The sequence below is a fragment of the Vespula pensylvanica genome, chromosome 17 (genome assembly GCF_014466175.1).
Source record: "Vespula pensylvanica isolate Volc-1 chromosome 17, ASM1446617v1, whole genome shotgun sequence".
Lineage (NCBI taxonomy): Eukaryota > Metazoa > Arthropoda > Insecta > Hymenoptera > Vespidae > Vespula > Vespula pensylvanica.
Genome location: NC_057701.1, coordinates 1,970,811 through 1,986,240, shown reverse-complemented (window position 1 = coordinate 1,986,240; position 15,430 = coordinate 1,970,811). Strand labels below are relative to the sequence as shown.

At 27.1% G+C, this 15,430-nt stretch overlaps 1 protein-coding gene across 8 annotated transcripts; it reads right to left on the bottom strand.

Moving 5' to 3' along the window:
• Positions 1–4,505: 4,505 nt before the first annotated feature.
• LOC122635182 (mitogen-activated protein kinase kinase kinase kinase 5) lies at positions 4,506–15,123 on the bottom strand. 8 transcript variants are annotated; one of them, XM_043825095.1, is made up of 22 exons: positions 14,802–15,123; positions 14,671–14,728; positions 14,275–14,430; positions 13,959–14,191; positions 13,607–13,870; positions 13,322–13,517; positions 13,134–13,237; positions 12,955–13,022; positions 12,227–12,310; positions 11,310–11,348; positions 10,498–10,551; positions 9,687–9,757; positions 9,375–9,521; positions 9,116–9,291; positions 8,834–9,038; positions 8,553–8,736; positions 8,171–8,448; positions 8,006–8,089; positions 7,835–7,927; positions 7,636–7,762; positions 7,335–7,554; positions 4,506–6,872 (listed from the first exon to the last, which is right to left on the bottom strand). In XM_043825095.1, the coding sequence occupies exons 1-21, from the start codon at positions 14,910–14,912 to the stop codon at positions 7,455–7,457; spliced, it is 2,832 nt and encodes a 943-aa protein (XP_043681030.1). In that variant the 5' UTR covers positions 14,913–15,123; the 3' UTR covers positions 4,506–6,872; positions 7,335–7,454. The 8 variants fall into 8 exon arrangements, with proteins under 8 accessions (XP_043681030.1, XP_043681031.1, XP_043681032.1 ...); XM_043825096.1 differs by lacking the exons at positions 4,506–6,872; positions 12,227–12,310 and adding an exon at positions 12,652–12,681 and having other exon boundaries at positions 7,398–7,554; positions 14,802–15,122; XM_043825097.1 differs by lacking the exons at positions 4,506–6,872; positions 10,498–10,551 and having other exon boundaries at positions 7,398–7,554.
• Between the last annotated feature and the right edge of the window lie 307 nt (positions 15,124–15,430).

Here is a 15,430-nt window from a genome sequence, read left to right as displayed (position 1 = left end):
TAACGTTATCTATTCAAGATCAAAGGAATAATATTGTATGAAGAAGTAACAACGTTACTTCACGTATGTTTTTTAAGGATAGATTATGTTATTTTGTATAAAGCTAAGAACTAAAGAGAGAGAGGACTATACATTGTTGTACCGTAATGTGCTGTTAATGTATATAGTAATATAATTTTTGTAAAATTTCACTGCAATCAGTTTAAATCATTTAACCTTTTTTTTTATATTTGGAAGTGGAGAAGATTAATCAACACTTTGGCTACCTTCATTATCACATGCATATAAATATATATATATATATATATAAATATATATATATATATTTACACATATATATAATATATATATATATATATGTATACACATATATTATTTCAGGTAGGTTTTATTACGAGAATGTATTATGTACAGTAGGTTTAGAGCTAATCGTGCTTAAAAATATAAGTTGTAAATTATACATGAGAAATCATAAATTATTTTCACAATACTGTATTTATATAAAAACTCCTAAAATGAAAGCTTCATAAGTCGAAGATAAATTTCGTTATACACATTATGTACAACTGCAATAGTTATATGTATGTATGTATGTATGTATGTGTATATGTATGTGTATATATATATATATGTGTATGTGTATATATATATACACATCTTTTTAATTACTACTTCCATTAATGCTCAGTCCTATCTTTTCTTATCTTGTTTTTCTTTTTTTTTTTTTTTTTTATTTCTTTTATATATATATCCTGCAGAGTTCGCTTTCATATCTCACGATTCGAATATAAAGAATAAAATAACATTCATTTGTCTCTATATTATTAAGGAGTCCCTGCTGTTGACATTGCACAGAAAGAAGATTCATACTTATTATTTAAAATTACTCCATTTATGTATTGTGAATAATGTTATAGTAATTAATAAATGAATCCTCATGCATGCAACATCGTTTACGAGATACTCCTTAAAAACTACCTTCTCTTTATAGAGTTACATTATCGTACCATTTTCTATAATAATTCCATCATGTAAGAATATTCGTATCCGTTGCTATATGCATGTGTCACTAAAGCTTTGGTTAACAACATATCATTGACATATCGACGAATAAATTTATGTATGTGTATGTATATATATATATATATATATATATATATATATATATATAATATATCATAATATATCTTTACCTTAATCTCATGAGCTAACGAAGTCTTGAGAGAATACTTTTTACAATCACGTATATTATCTTTTTAAAATTACTTTTTCCCTCCTCAAAGCTGCTTTGCATTATTTAAATATAGATATATCTATGTGTATAAATATATATTTATACACATATGTATGTATGAATGTATGTATGTATGTATGTATGTATGATACATATACATATACATATATACTTCTATTTCTCTTTCTTTCTCTTCCTAATTTGTTTCTCAAAATATTCGAATGTCTTTTACTAATACATTATTCGTTCATCATTCTTTCATTAAGGATTAAAACAAACTAAATAATTCAAATTATGTCTTTGCTTAAAGAAAAATGTATACCTAGTAATATGCATGTATGTATATAAATAAAACTGATGTCAATGTTTCTACATTGTATACTCTAGAGACAAAGCCATCAATCAATCAATCAATCAATCAATCTGGTCGATGTGGACAGGTACACAATTATCGCTGTAATTTGTCCTACCATTACATGAATCTAATGCTTCTTTCTTTTCTCTTTCTGTTTTTCTCTCTTCTCTTCTTTTTCTATGAATAGATTTAATATAAATCACTATTTCATTAACTATTCACTATAAAATGAGATATATATGTTTATATATATATATACATATATATATATATATAAACATATGTATATATATATATATCAGGACGTTCTAAACTCGTGGTCGTGTGAGCAGAATATGGATATGTGTTTATCTGCGTATGTATAGGTTATGGAAACTTTCTTTCTTAATTACAATTAAATTTTTTGTCTTTGTGTGTTGTGTTAGTTTGTTTTTTTTTTTCTTTTCTTTTTTTGGAATTTTTTTGTTCTCTTTTTTCTTTTATCCAATCGTTTACTCGATTAACTTCGTCGTATCGCGTTTGGTCTATTTGTTTAATAAATATCAAAGCTCTTTGCCTATTATTTTTCAATGAATTAATTCGTCGTTAAATTTCTTTTAAATCCTACATACATGCTCGTACCACATACATACAATAAAACTAACATAAAGTTTTACATTATCTTCTTTTTCGTTTAGATTATTTTTCTTCTCTCTTTTTTTTTTGTTTTCTGTGTTAATATTTTTTTTTATTTTTGTTGCGCTATACGCTTGCATGCCGATACATCTCTCTATATTTTTTACTTTACTTGTTACTTTTTTTTTTTTTTTTTTTATTATTTTTTTAGATTATTAGTCGAGAATAACGTTAGAATCGCTTTAGAAATTATTGTCGTTATAATAATAATAATAATAACACCGAAAACTCGTGTGATCGTCTTTACTACGAAATGATAAAAACAAATTAAAAGACACATACGTACATGTGTGTATGTATGTATATATGTATGTATGTACGTGTGTGTATGTACGTCTAATTATTTATGTTTGTTTGTTTTTTTAACACGAATATCGTAGCGTTTACAATGAAATTTTGATGCTTCGACCAATGCAGCACGCATACGACTTTAAACATGTATATTGCACACGTATTGATTTTGTTTCTATTTCCTTTTTATTTTTTTTTAATTTTTATTTTTAATAAATAAAAGCAAAAGTTGTGATCGCGCGTTCCTTTTTAAGAAAGGACGTTCTTTCCTTTTCTTACGAATATACACGTGCTACATTTATTTATTTATTTATTTTTTCTTTTTCTTCTTTTTTCGTCTTTTGTTACAAATTATTCCTGAATAATAGACAACATATACGCATATCAGTCAATCGTGAATCCATCACATAACACAATAATTATTACGATCTGTGCTACAACAATGTCTTATCAAACATTCTTGATATTTAATTCATTAATTAATTCATTAATTACGGATCTCTGACGCTTGTACTCTTCGTTAAGGTTCAAAAGAAGATGCATCGTAAAATATCTCGCATATATATATATATATGTACATATATATATACACACACGTCTGTGCGTATATGTATATCTACGTATATATGTAATTATGTATGTATATGTGTGTATGTGTATGTAGAGTGTATATTAAAATGCGGAGCATTGCGACCATAAAACGTACCTAATATATTACTACACTATTTTCTTTTTCTTTCTTTCTTTCTTTTTTTTTTTTTTTTTTTTTTTTTAATACGATTAATAGGGAAGACATTGTTGTATCTATTTTCCTTTTCAACTCGTATTATCCTCCATTATCATCGTCATTATCGTCATCGTCATCGTCTAATTTATATCGTTAAGTGCATATTTTTCTTTTTCCCCTATCTTCTCCAAAAATTAATTACAAAAAAATTTGATTGAATTAATTCGATTTGGTGTTTGATTGCAACACAGCAACGATTATAATTACAGCTTAATTATCAAACATTATCCTCCCAATTGGGTAAGACCGTTTCTTTTCGTATATATTATTTACATCTCGCATAAATTCGGCATTCGGCTTTTTGCTAAGGCAACGCATGGGAAATAATACAGCAAATTATCGATTTAAATTCTGTCTTTTCGTCACTTAAATGCAATTATTACGTGCACGCATTATATTTCTATTCTTTCTCTTTCTTCTTCGACAAATGAATCCAACTTCGTGAATTAATATATACATATATATTTATATATGTATTTATATATAACATGTATGTATGTATATATTATTTCAGGTCACAGCACAGGTGGTGTAAAAGAAATAATCGTATTATTTAACAATGTAAATTAAAAAAAAATCGAACAAGAAGAAAACATAGTCGATAGGATATACGAAATATAACCTAACAAAAGCGTCGCGATAAATCTCTATACAATACGTTATAGAATAATAATAATTATTATTATTATTATGATAATGATAATACAACGAATGAATCAAGTCGAAACAATGATATTTAACAATGAAATATAGGAGGGAAAAAGTAATGAATGAATTATATTTAATTTCAATGAATTAACGATAATAATACCACCCATGCTCCGCCATGATAAATGAGCGCGAGTATAGGAAGCTTTAAATCTTGTATCTTGTCTCACTAATATTATTACAATAATAATAATAATAATAATAATAATAATAATAATAATAATAATAATAATAATAAGTAATAATAATGACGATATAATATAATTAATAATAATAATAATAAATTTTGTTGATAATATATAATACTTTCTTCAGTCGTCTATATCCTATGTACAGAGCAAAATTTCATATAAAATACCGAAATATTTCAACATCTCCGAGATAATTTTTCTTCTTCCTTTCGTTCGACGATATTTTTTTACACATTTCTCCTTCTGTTATCTGTTTTTTTTTTCTTTTTTTTTTCTTCCTTTATTTTTAATTCATTATTGCGTATGCCTGATTCTATTATAGCTAGTAAATATTAATGCATACACCATATATAAATTGGAAAATAGAGAAAAAGGAGAGGTGGAAAAGTGCTAGACTTCATGACGAAAGATCGATTATATCCGATCTTAAAAAATTCTCCACGTTTGTTCTATCTTATCTTCGATTTTTTATAACGTGTACAAATAAATAATACGCGACAAATCGACGTTAGTACGATAATAATACGTGTATAAATGTATTTACGAACGTGCGTTATCTTCTACTAATCTCTTACTTGCCAGCAATGTACGGTAAAAAAAAAAAAAAAAAAAAAAACAAGAGATGGTTACGTAAATAAGACGCAATATTATATCGACTTGGAATTATGCCAGTTAATGAATTAACAATATCATGCTCAAGCAAAATAATGATTGGAACAAATTTACTAATTGCAGCTACCTGATACAGTTAACCCTCTATAACCTAATTTTCTTTCTTTCTTTCTTTCTTCTTTGCTTTGTGTCCATAGAAAATGTTTATATAATGTGAAACTTATGGTATAACTATATTACATATACTAAGTATAACCTACACTTAGTAAATATTTTGTTCAAAACAAAAGAGATATGTATACGTAGCTTCAAAATTACATAGCATTATAGAGAGTTAATGTGTGTAAAAAAAAAAAAAAAAAAAAAGATCAATGACTCGTGATAATTAAAAAATTGATGACATAATTAGCTTAATTGTAATAATTATATACGTTAAGTTTTTATATTCACTTTGTGCTAGTTGCCTTAAAAATGCTGATCACTCTTATTCGTTTTGTGGAAACCATAGTCTAGTCAATTCAGCTGTCTCTAAACTGTGATCTAGATTCATTAGTCTAAAAATTAAGTTTCGTTGATGCATGCTTTTTTTTTCACACGGCTTCCTATACTTATATATCTTTTTTGTCTTTTTTTTATGAGGACACAAGTGTAGTTTAGTAAGCAAAAAAGGATAAGACAATTTCTAAACTACAATCTATAATGTAATATCATGTTTTATGTATATTAGTTAGATTAAATCGATAATAGACTAGACTCAGGCTCTAAAAATTCTAAAAATGTGTATTATGTGTTGACTAAATATAAATTCGCGGTTGGTAAAAAGAAATCAACTTGAATCGATTAGAAAAAAAAATCTTGACTCGTGCGACAGCTTAATGATAAGTAAGTTGTTTTACTTTTTATGATCTACTCAATCCAGCACTCTTCCTCCTTATGAGACACAGTCTCTCCTCTCTATACAATATACCACAAACGAAAAACTTCATTTCTCCCAGTCTTTAAGCCAATCACAAGAAATTTCATTTTTTTTTTTTTTCCTAAATATTTTCAAGCATGATACTTTGTATCACATTATAATAATTATGAACATAAAATTATATCCATGATCAAACAGATACATCATGTTCATAAATTCTTGATTATAATGTAATTTTGGGCTAACATTTATTCATCATTAAATAATATTAAACAATACTGATTTCATTTCCATTTTTTTGAAACCAGATTGCGTTTAAGGCTATTCGCAAATATTAATTATAACCGTTGATAATATATCCTGCATAATTATCAACAGAATATTTCTCTTAAACTTAAATATATAAACTGGATTAATCTGAACATATATTCTTTGAAGATAAAATAATTCCAGATTACTTTCATCAACAGCAATTTTTATACGAACTGTGCATCATTATTATTTCATTATTAAAAATTAGAGACATTGATCTTTGCCAATGTCTTAATAAAATTTGACATTTTCAAAATAGCCCTATGCCTATCAAGCCAAAACTTATACTGGGGAGTATACATTCTATATTATTTGATTTATAATAATAAAACTTTAATAAAAGAGGTTTGTACTAATGGTTATTTCAATGTTACTTTAACGTTATATAATTATTGTGTTATTGAAAATAACATTATATAGTTCCTGCCAGAAAAATATACATATATATGCTGTGTTACTTTTTTTAGAATTGATGAACTATACCATTTATTCGCTTAATATTTCGTATCTAAATCGTTGTATTTTCTTTTCTCTATAATTAGTTAAATTATGTAATATATATACGTGCTATTGTAACTACATCGAATAAGTAGTAGACGAAATTTACAGACGTTAAAGAATATTATGTATAATATGGCAAGCTTGCTTGTAAGTAGACATTGCATATAATTCTCATAATCTTAGAAGAAAAGTATCATTCTCTTTTGAAAAATATAAGCTAACACTTGTTTTTCATCGCTATATTTATACTTACTCTAAATAAATAAATACAAATTCTGTTAAGTTACATGCTAAAAGAAAAAAAAATATACACAAAATTAAAATATATATATATATATATATATATATATATATATATATATAAGTTAATTGCGTTCTATATCGTGAAAAAATACGCAATTTCTTAAAAAAAGAAAAAAAAAAAAGAAAATAAAACATTTAAATAATATAAGCTTTGTTTTGTCAGGCAAAAGGGCACATATGGATATACTTTTTTTTTTTTTTTTAATTACGACATGCTTTGAACTAATTTGGTATTTCGTTCAACTACGACGACATCGTCCACGTTTATTGAAAGAAATACCTAATTTTAGAAACTGTTTTGGCCAGTGTACTAGTCTACATAACATCAACTATATTCAAGATATTATTGAGTAAATTATGTACATTGGTGTACACATTTCCTTAATATATCCGTCACGTTTTTTGTGACTCGTAATCAGGAAAACTAATAGTAATTTTTTTTCTCTTACCAATTTCCAACATTCTTTTCAGTAAAATCATTGCATTCGTATGTAATCAACAGTGAATCACAATTCACTTGCGGCATGAGAGGCTTGTTTATTTACATAATAAGATGAAAGAGAGGATGCTCAATAACTGGCTTCATGCCCAGCAAGTATATATAAATCTGCTCCTTCAGTCTCTGTCAATGTGCCTGAGTGTACCAAATGACTTTCCAACATTACAACCCTGTCACATAAAACCATTGATTTATATTCAATATATTTTCTATTTTTAAAATTATCTATGTTTTTATCACTATGTACGTACTTATCCGAACCAAGTAACCTATATGTTCTACTTGGATCACTGATTTCCTGTGTAACTTCACCATTCTTAAAACTTCTACCTTGCATACCATGTTTATGGAATGCCAATACACTATCCGGTAGACAAACTAATAACAAATAGAGAATAATAATTAATAACTGATATTAGCTTATAAACAATAATTAATCATCATACTTACTAATTGATTCTATCTGAAAATTGAAATGCAGTTCCGACATCTGCTTCTTGCTTACCCTGAGTTTTCCTTGTAATGTAACCACCTTAACTACATCTAGATGAAAAATATCATGTAAGAATGTTATATCGTAGATAAATTGTTGATAAATTACTCGTTATATTAGTTACTTACTTTCATAACACACAAGTATTGCATCCTTTTCAAGTTGTGTCACATTAATGACATGAAGATTTTCTCTTCTTGGTATCACAGTTGCTAAAAATAATGCAATATCAATTGTTTATTTTTATTCGAATATAACATAATTATCTTGAAAGATTTGAAGTAAAGCATTACCTGAACCATCCATATCCTCTAACTCGTCACTATGGAACCAACTTGCTCCAGAATTCATATTAATTAAATCCAATTTTAATTTATTTTGTTGATATGGTTGCTTGACTGATACACACACCATCGGATATTCCATTTCGGGTGTAATAATCATTTCAAATACATTTAAAGGTGATGGGAGAGCACAATCAAAATGCTTTAAAAGCATAAATTTGTTTAGAGGATCATACCACTGCATTAAAAATATTCCTGCTGGCATTGCCCCACAAAGGTACTTATATCTGTATTAATAATTTTATAAAACATACAATTAGTTATATACAATTAATTATAATCAAACATTATATTATATTATAAATGATGGAAAATTAAATTTATAACTCACCCATTATACGGATTCCTTCCGACGCAACACTTAGTGCAACCTTTAGTATCTGGTACTTTTGTAGTAAGTGCAAATTTTCTAGGTACTAATCTCTCGGGTATTTTGTTCATATGCAATGAGAACCTATGAGTCTGTTTGCTCTGCATTGCTAATAAATCATGTCTATATAATTGAGGCGTTTTTCCTATGAGATATAAAAATGATTAATCCTTTACATAATACTTGGAAGATATAATCAAAGTAAATTAAATATCTATTAAAAAGCCAAATAAAAATTTTACCAGACAAGGACATAAGAACATCCTTGATAACATACATCCAAATTGTACGTCTAGGATATAGTTGATCTATTGCAGTTTCATGAAGTTCATTTAAGTTTAAATTGTAAATTCCTTCCTCTGCAGCAATAAGCAAGTGTTGATCTCTTGTATCAGGATGTATCCAACTAGCTGTACAATGTATTCTCAAAGGGCAACCATTAAATACCTTTAATAAAGAAAGTTTATAAATAACGCATGTGTAACAGAATATATTTTTATATTAGAAAAAAAATTCATTTCTACCTTTGAAAAACATGCTCCCATATGAACTTTTGGAGTTGGTGGCAATCCATTACTTATAGGTCTTGGAGGTGTATGCCTTTTTCTGTCCCTTCTTCTTGGTGGTACAGGTGGTGTATCTGATAGGAGATCCGGACTAATACTTTCTCTTTCCCCATCTCCTGATATTTCGTTATCTCCTGAAAATTAATTTTTACCAATATAGCCAACTTTTATGTAAATATTTTACAAGCATATTTTGAATAAAAAAACATGCTACTACCATTAGATTGTAGAGATTCATCTCTAGGACCACTATCTGAAAGAGACCTTTGACGTTGTCCATTCACAGCTGTTAAGGAGTGGGAACTGTTTACCAGGCCATATAACTCATCTACAGAACTGTGACGTCTAGGACTTGCTTGAGACCCTATGCAAACAATTTTTTACCTCTATATTTTTTTTGATGATATACATTATTATAAGAATACACACATACATCACATCACATCACATCACATCACATCAAATCACATTTTTATTTTTAAACTAATTGATAAATTCTAAACTTTAAAAACTTATTTCATTCACTTACCAGATACATTATTGTAATATCCACAATGCACCTCGCATTCATTTGAAGATTCTCCAAGTGGAAGTGTCGCTCTAAAAATATATAATTGTTAATTAACATTGTTACTATTATATCTTATGTAACAATAAAAAATTCTTTAAGACAAACTAGTGCAAAGAATATTTTTTTCTGTTAATAGGTTGCATATGATATACATTCAATGAAAATATGTATTAGTACCTGACACTTCAAATTATTAAACAAGCAATTTAACATTTTCAACAAATTTTGCATAAAAATGATGTATCATTTGCATAAAAAAATTTAAAAAAGAAAAAATGCAGCAATGTGTTAAGAGCCAAAAAAAGCAGTGTGTATTTTGAACATATTTTAGCAATGCCTCATAAAGAAAAAAAAATTTTAATATAATCAAAAAAAAACAATTGCAAGCAAATGTAAATTTAATGATATAAAATATATTAAAAAATTCTATGACACATTATAGACGTGAATTTATATTGAAACAATGATATTAATATCAATATTTTCTTGTGGTTATATGAATTACTATAAATAATATTTTGCTTAACATTCTTACCCAATCATTGATTTTACCTACTTAATACCAGCTATGTTAGTAATATGAAATATTTTAATATGATATGTGTATGTGATATATTTTTCAGGCATGATTTTAAAATGTTTCTATTTATTTTTTTGACCAATTATCATAGAAATATCTCTACATTCATATTTATATCTATATAAATGAAAATGTAAGAAACTAGAAAATAAAACATTTTACAATAATTTATCATTATCATTTACTTACTGCAGGGAGTATAGCTGATCGCAATGCCCACCAACCATCGACATTGCATTTCCCCTGCACACATGAAACTATGGTCATATACTACAAAATAATTGCAAATAGAATAAACACATTTTGTATTTCTGTAAACTTTTCTGTTATCATTCTGTTTTAATTTAAATGATTTGAGATTTTATTTTGTAAAAGTAAAACCAAATATAGATCTCAATACTGCTTGTTAGCTTCATATTCTGATTTTATAAATACGATCCAATTATTAGTTACTGTTAGATTATATATCAAATCGAAATAATATTTTTACATCGTGTGTATATCATTTGATAAGCACATAACATTTTTGCAATAAATATACAAACTTCCACCACCAATATGGTTAATGCCAAGGTTCAAAGCAAAAGCATAAATGACGAAAATTATCATGCAACTATCAATGTGACAGATATCTATCAGATTTATATATATAGATATGATAGATATGAAAATATTATTGAATAAATTTAAGTAATATATAAATCATATTATATATGTACAAGATCTTTCATCATTTCTTCCATTCCATTAAAATATTCTTGAAAATCTTATTCATTTCTCAAATATTCTCTTGTATTAAACCATCACCAAAAAAAGTAAAATGTATGTGAACATATCTGTATAAATGTATACATGATCTACAGAGAGGACAAGTATATGGTGTTATAATCTATTATAATCTATCATTAAATATCTGATGCACAATTAATTTAACATATGTATCAGGAAAGAGAATAAGTGCAAGGTGCAAGGTGCAAGGGAAAAGGGTTACCTGCCAATACCTTAGCAACAACTCCTCATCAATGTACTGCAATAGACTCCTGTAGGGAGAAATTATTAAAATTACAAACTGATCAGAAAAATTAATACTACAAAGAATATATAATTCGACTAAATGACAAAACTAAATACATTGTTACATATATCAGAAAGAAGAGATAATGATTGTCACATGATAAATATAACAATATTACAATTATGTAATCAAATTTCATTGATCGAAAAGATTTTCTAAACTATAAAATTGTATTGTTCTAATTGTTTACATTCTTCATAAAATAATTTAACTTTTTTTGTTTCGAAGAAGTGTTCATAAATGAATAAGAGAAAAAATAAATTCTTGATGATTGATATAAGTTGTAATTAAAATATATACATTAATGAAACAAGGTGATTATACTTACTGAAACAAAATTTATAACAGAAATCATTTTTTAAATTGACAATCATTAACATGCAATATAAATGCAATATGATACAGCATAAACTATTATCATACACCATGCATTAGTTATCCACTAATATTAAAACTTGTACTCTCTCTCTAATCAGAGTAATGTTATCAAAAAGTTAAACATATTTCATCTATATAAATGATGCAAAAAATACATCTTTTATATACAAGTAAAAACTTTGCTTATATATGTGTAAGATCATTATTTGTACATATTATAAGTGTTCCATATTTAGTAGTTAATTTAACATGCGTTCCATACATATGAGATCAAAATTTTCAAAGAATGAAAAGCTTTAAATATTACTTCATAAATAATTAATATTTAAAAGCTTATATTTTTATATAAAAATTTTATACATATGATAATATTTGTTAATTACATATTCTGACCAAATAAATTTTGAATAATGTCAAATTATGACACTGTCTCACACCAAGCCAATTTTTTATTTTGTATTTTACCTTAAACTCATATGAAATATCTCTGTGCCAGTTTTGCTTCGGCGTGATCGTCTGTTACCATCAGTAACATTTGCGCCAAGTGTACTAATACAGAATACAGAGATAAATTATATCACTTTTTAAATAATAAAAATAAGCATATATAATTGATCCCGTTATTCTCTTTGTTTTCTTTTTTTATAAAATAAATTATGGAATTTGAGAAATTAACAATATTCATTGTTGCTCTTACACAATGCAAAGCATAAGCAAACGTGCTATGTGCAACTATAAACGAATATTAGCATCAGCCACAGAGTAGCTAAAATTTCTGTTATATTATATAAAATTGCTGTTTTGTTTAATAAATTTCAACATGTAACATGGATATTAACAAAACTGGGAATGCATGCCTAAATATATTTTCTACTAATCAATGTACTTACTCATGAAGATTAGTGGGTGTATGTGAAAAACTGTATTTGATAATAACAAGAAAACATTAAACTATCAAATTTTAATAAAAGATTTGGCATACAACATAAGAATAACTATATCAAAAACTCAAACAAAACAGCATTTACCATATTAGTGGAAGTGATTGATAAGCTGTAACCCTTTCCACATCTTGTGACGGTAAATATATATATGTATATATATATATATACAGAAATAATCTTATATATATATATAAAAAGAGAAATTAAAATATATAACATAAGAAGAGAGAAATATTTCAAGTAACTTACTTTTCTTGTACATCTTCAAATGCAGTGCCAATTCCACAATCAGGATGAACATCACAATTGTGTACAGCCTAAATATAAAAATTAAATTCAACAACAATTTGCAATCATTATTTATGCTCTAAATACATCATTTTTTTTTTTTTTTTTTTTTTTTTTGTTAATTACAGCCAATAATTTACCTTCACATTATTCATAATATCCATAATATCCCATGCTGGATTAGTATCTACTGAAGGAGTTATAGAATCTCTTTGTAATGTACTGCCATCAAGGTTGATTAAATCTATAATTTACATTTATAATAAACGATATCGTAATTTATATCAATTGATGTAATTCAATTAATATATTCCTGATAAATATTTACCATCACTATCTAATTGTGATATGGGGCTTTTTGGCCTAGGTCTTGCTGTATGCCTTGAAGCAATTCTTTGTGGTACATTAGGTACTGCTCCATCTTCATCAGCTTCTAAATCAGTAAACATATGACTAGGATTTGACACCTTCTGCAGTAATTCCAAAGCCAATCGTTTATTCATTTCTCCTTGAAAAAATGCATGCTGTAAAAAAAAAAAAAAAGTAAAAGTATTGCGAATTATTTTTTCAAGAAAACACGTGTATTTATTATACTTGAAGATGCAAAATTAACCTGCAGTAATTTTTCTGCTGTTGGCCTCTTCTTAGGATTTTTAGTTAAAGCAACTTTGACAAAATTATGAAATGTAGGACTCCATTTGTCACGGTCTTTTAATGTTGGAGGTTTAAAACCAGATTTTGACATCAAGAATAAAGCTCTCATTGGATGTAAATCAAACATGGGAGGTTGCAATTCTGCTAATTCTATCGCCGTTATACCACAAGCCCAAATATCGCATAATTGATTGTACCCACCCTTTCTTTCTACTGCTGCAACCTAATAAAAATTTAAAATAAAAAGAAAAAAAAAAAAAAAAAATTACAGAAAGCAATATTTTATTACAATCACTTATGATTGTACATACCTCAGGTGCCATCCAATAAGGAGTGCCAATAAAACTTTTCCTTTTATTTATTGTTGCAGTAATTTGAGCAGACACTCCAAAATCAGCTAATTTTACATCCCCTGCCTCAGTTAACAATATATTGGCACCCTTTATATCACGATGCATTTTTCCCATACTATGTAAATAAGCTAATCCCATAAGAGTCTCTCTGCACATATATGCTATCTGTATCTCTGATAATGGTCCAGTTACTACAAAACCGAAAACATAGCTTACAAATTAGAAAAGAAAAAAAAAAAAAGAAAAAACAAAACTATAAAAAATATTGACATACTGTGATAAATATCTTGTAACGATCCACCCCCACAATATTCCATACATATCCATAATTTGTCCCTTCTCAAGTAGCTGCCATAATATGCTATGATATTTGGATGTCTACAATCTTTCATCATCAAGATTTCTTGCTGTATAATAGCAAAATCATCACCTAAAAAAAAAAAAGAAAAAAAATCTAGCTATTATAAGTAATTAACTGATAATTAAGCGTCAACAATATTTTTAAAAATATCAATCGCTTATACAAATATATCTTGTCTTATTATCATTAATACAATTGGAAATTTATAAAATGAGAATTATATAATGTATGAATCAAACAAAAAATTTGATTAAAATGATATTTGAATCATGTATCAAGTTCAGGGTAATGTACCATAATTGGTCTTACCTGGCTCTAATTTGATAACCTTGATGGCGGCAAGATCGTTCATCGATAATCTTTTAGCCTATAGAAATAATAATGATAATACGTCAAAAAAAATAATGACAATTAACAGAATAATTATTTGGCCACTAAACCTTGTAAACATCTCCATAAGTTCCACTGCCTATTCGTTGAATGAGCTCATACTCGTCCTGCGGATTTCTACGACTGATGTCACTGGACAGTGCATTAGCGTTTAATGCCATCGTGAACCGCAGTATCTTTAACGCTAATACCTAAAGAGCGTAACTAATATCTAGAAAAGAATGTTATCGTTAAAGTGTAAAAACACATTTGCCCAGCAGGATGTCACTTTAGTCGAAACGTCGCCATTGTTCACAACAGCTCTGATATTGCTTACAATCGAGAATGTTGAACGATGATCAATGTTCGATATATCGAAAGCCGAAATCTCGAGATGAGGAAAATACGATTATATTTGAATGCATAAAATATTAAAAAAAAAAAAAAGAAAGAAATGAAAAAGTGTCGTATAAAAGCATAGAGAGAGAGAGAGAGAGAGAGAGAGAGAGAGAGAAAAAGAGAGAGAGAGAGACAAAGAAAGAGAGAAAAGAGAAAAAATAGTTACAAATCCAACGAAGAGAAATTATCGTCAAAATGGAGACGACATGTTGTCCACGACGTTACTGTCGACGTTTCAAAAATCGTGATTACGTTGAACTAATCGATACATTTATTCAACTGATAATAATCAAATAGAAAA

Coding starts and splice junctions, on each gene's coding strand:
- LOC122635182 (XM_043825095.1), bottom strand. CDS start 14,912: ATGGCATTAAACGCTAATGCACTGTCCAGTGACATCAGTCGTAGAAAT. Junction 9,758..10,497: donor GATCAGCTATACTCCCTGCA/GTAAGTAAATGA, acceptor ATATATTTTTAG/AGCGACACTTCCACTTGGAG. Junction 9,039..9,115: donor TGGGAGCATGTTTTTCAAAG/GTAGAAATGAAT, acceptor TCTTTATTAAAG/GTATTTAATGGTTGCCCTTT.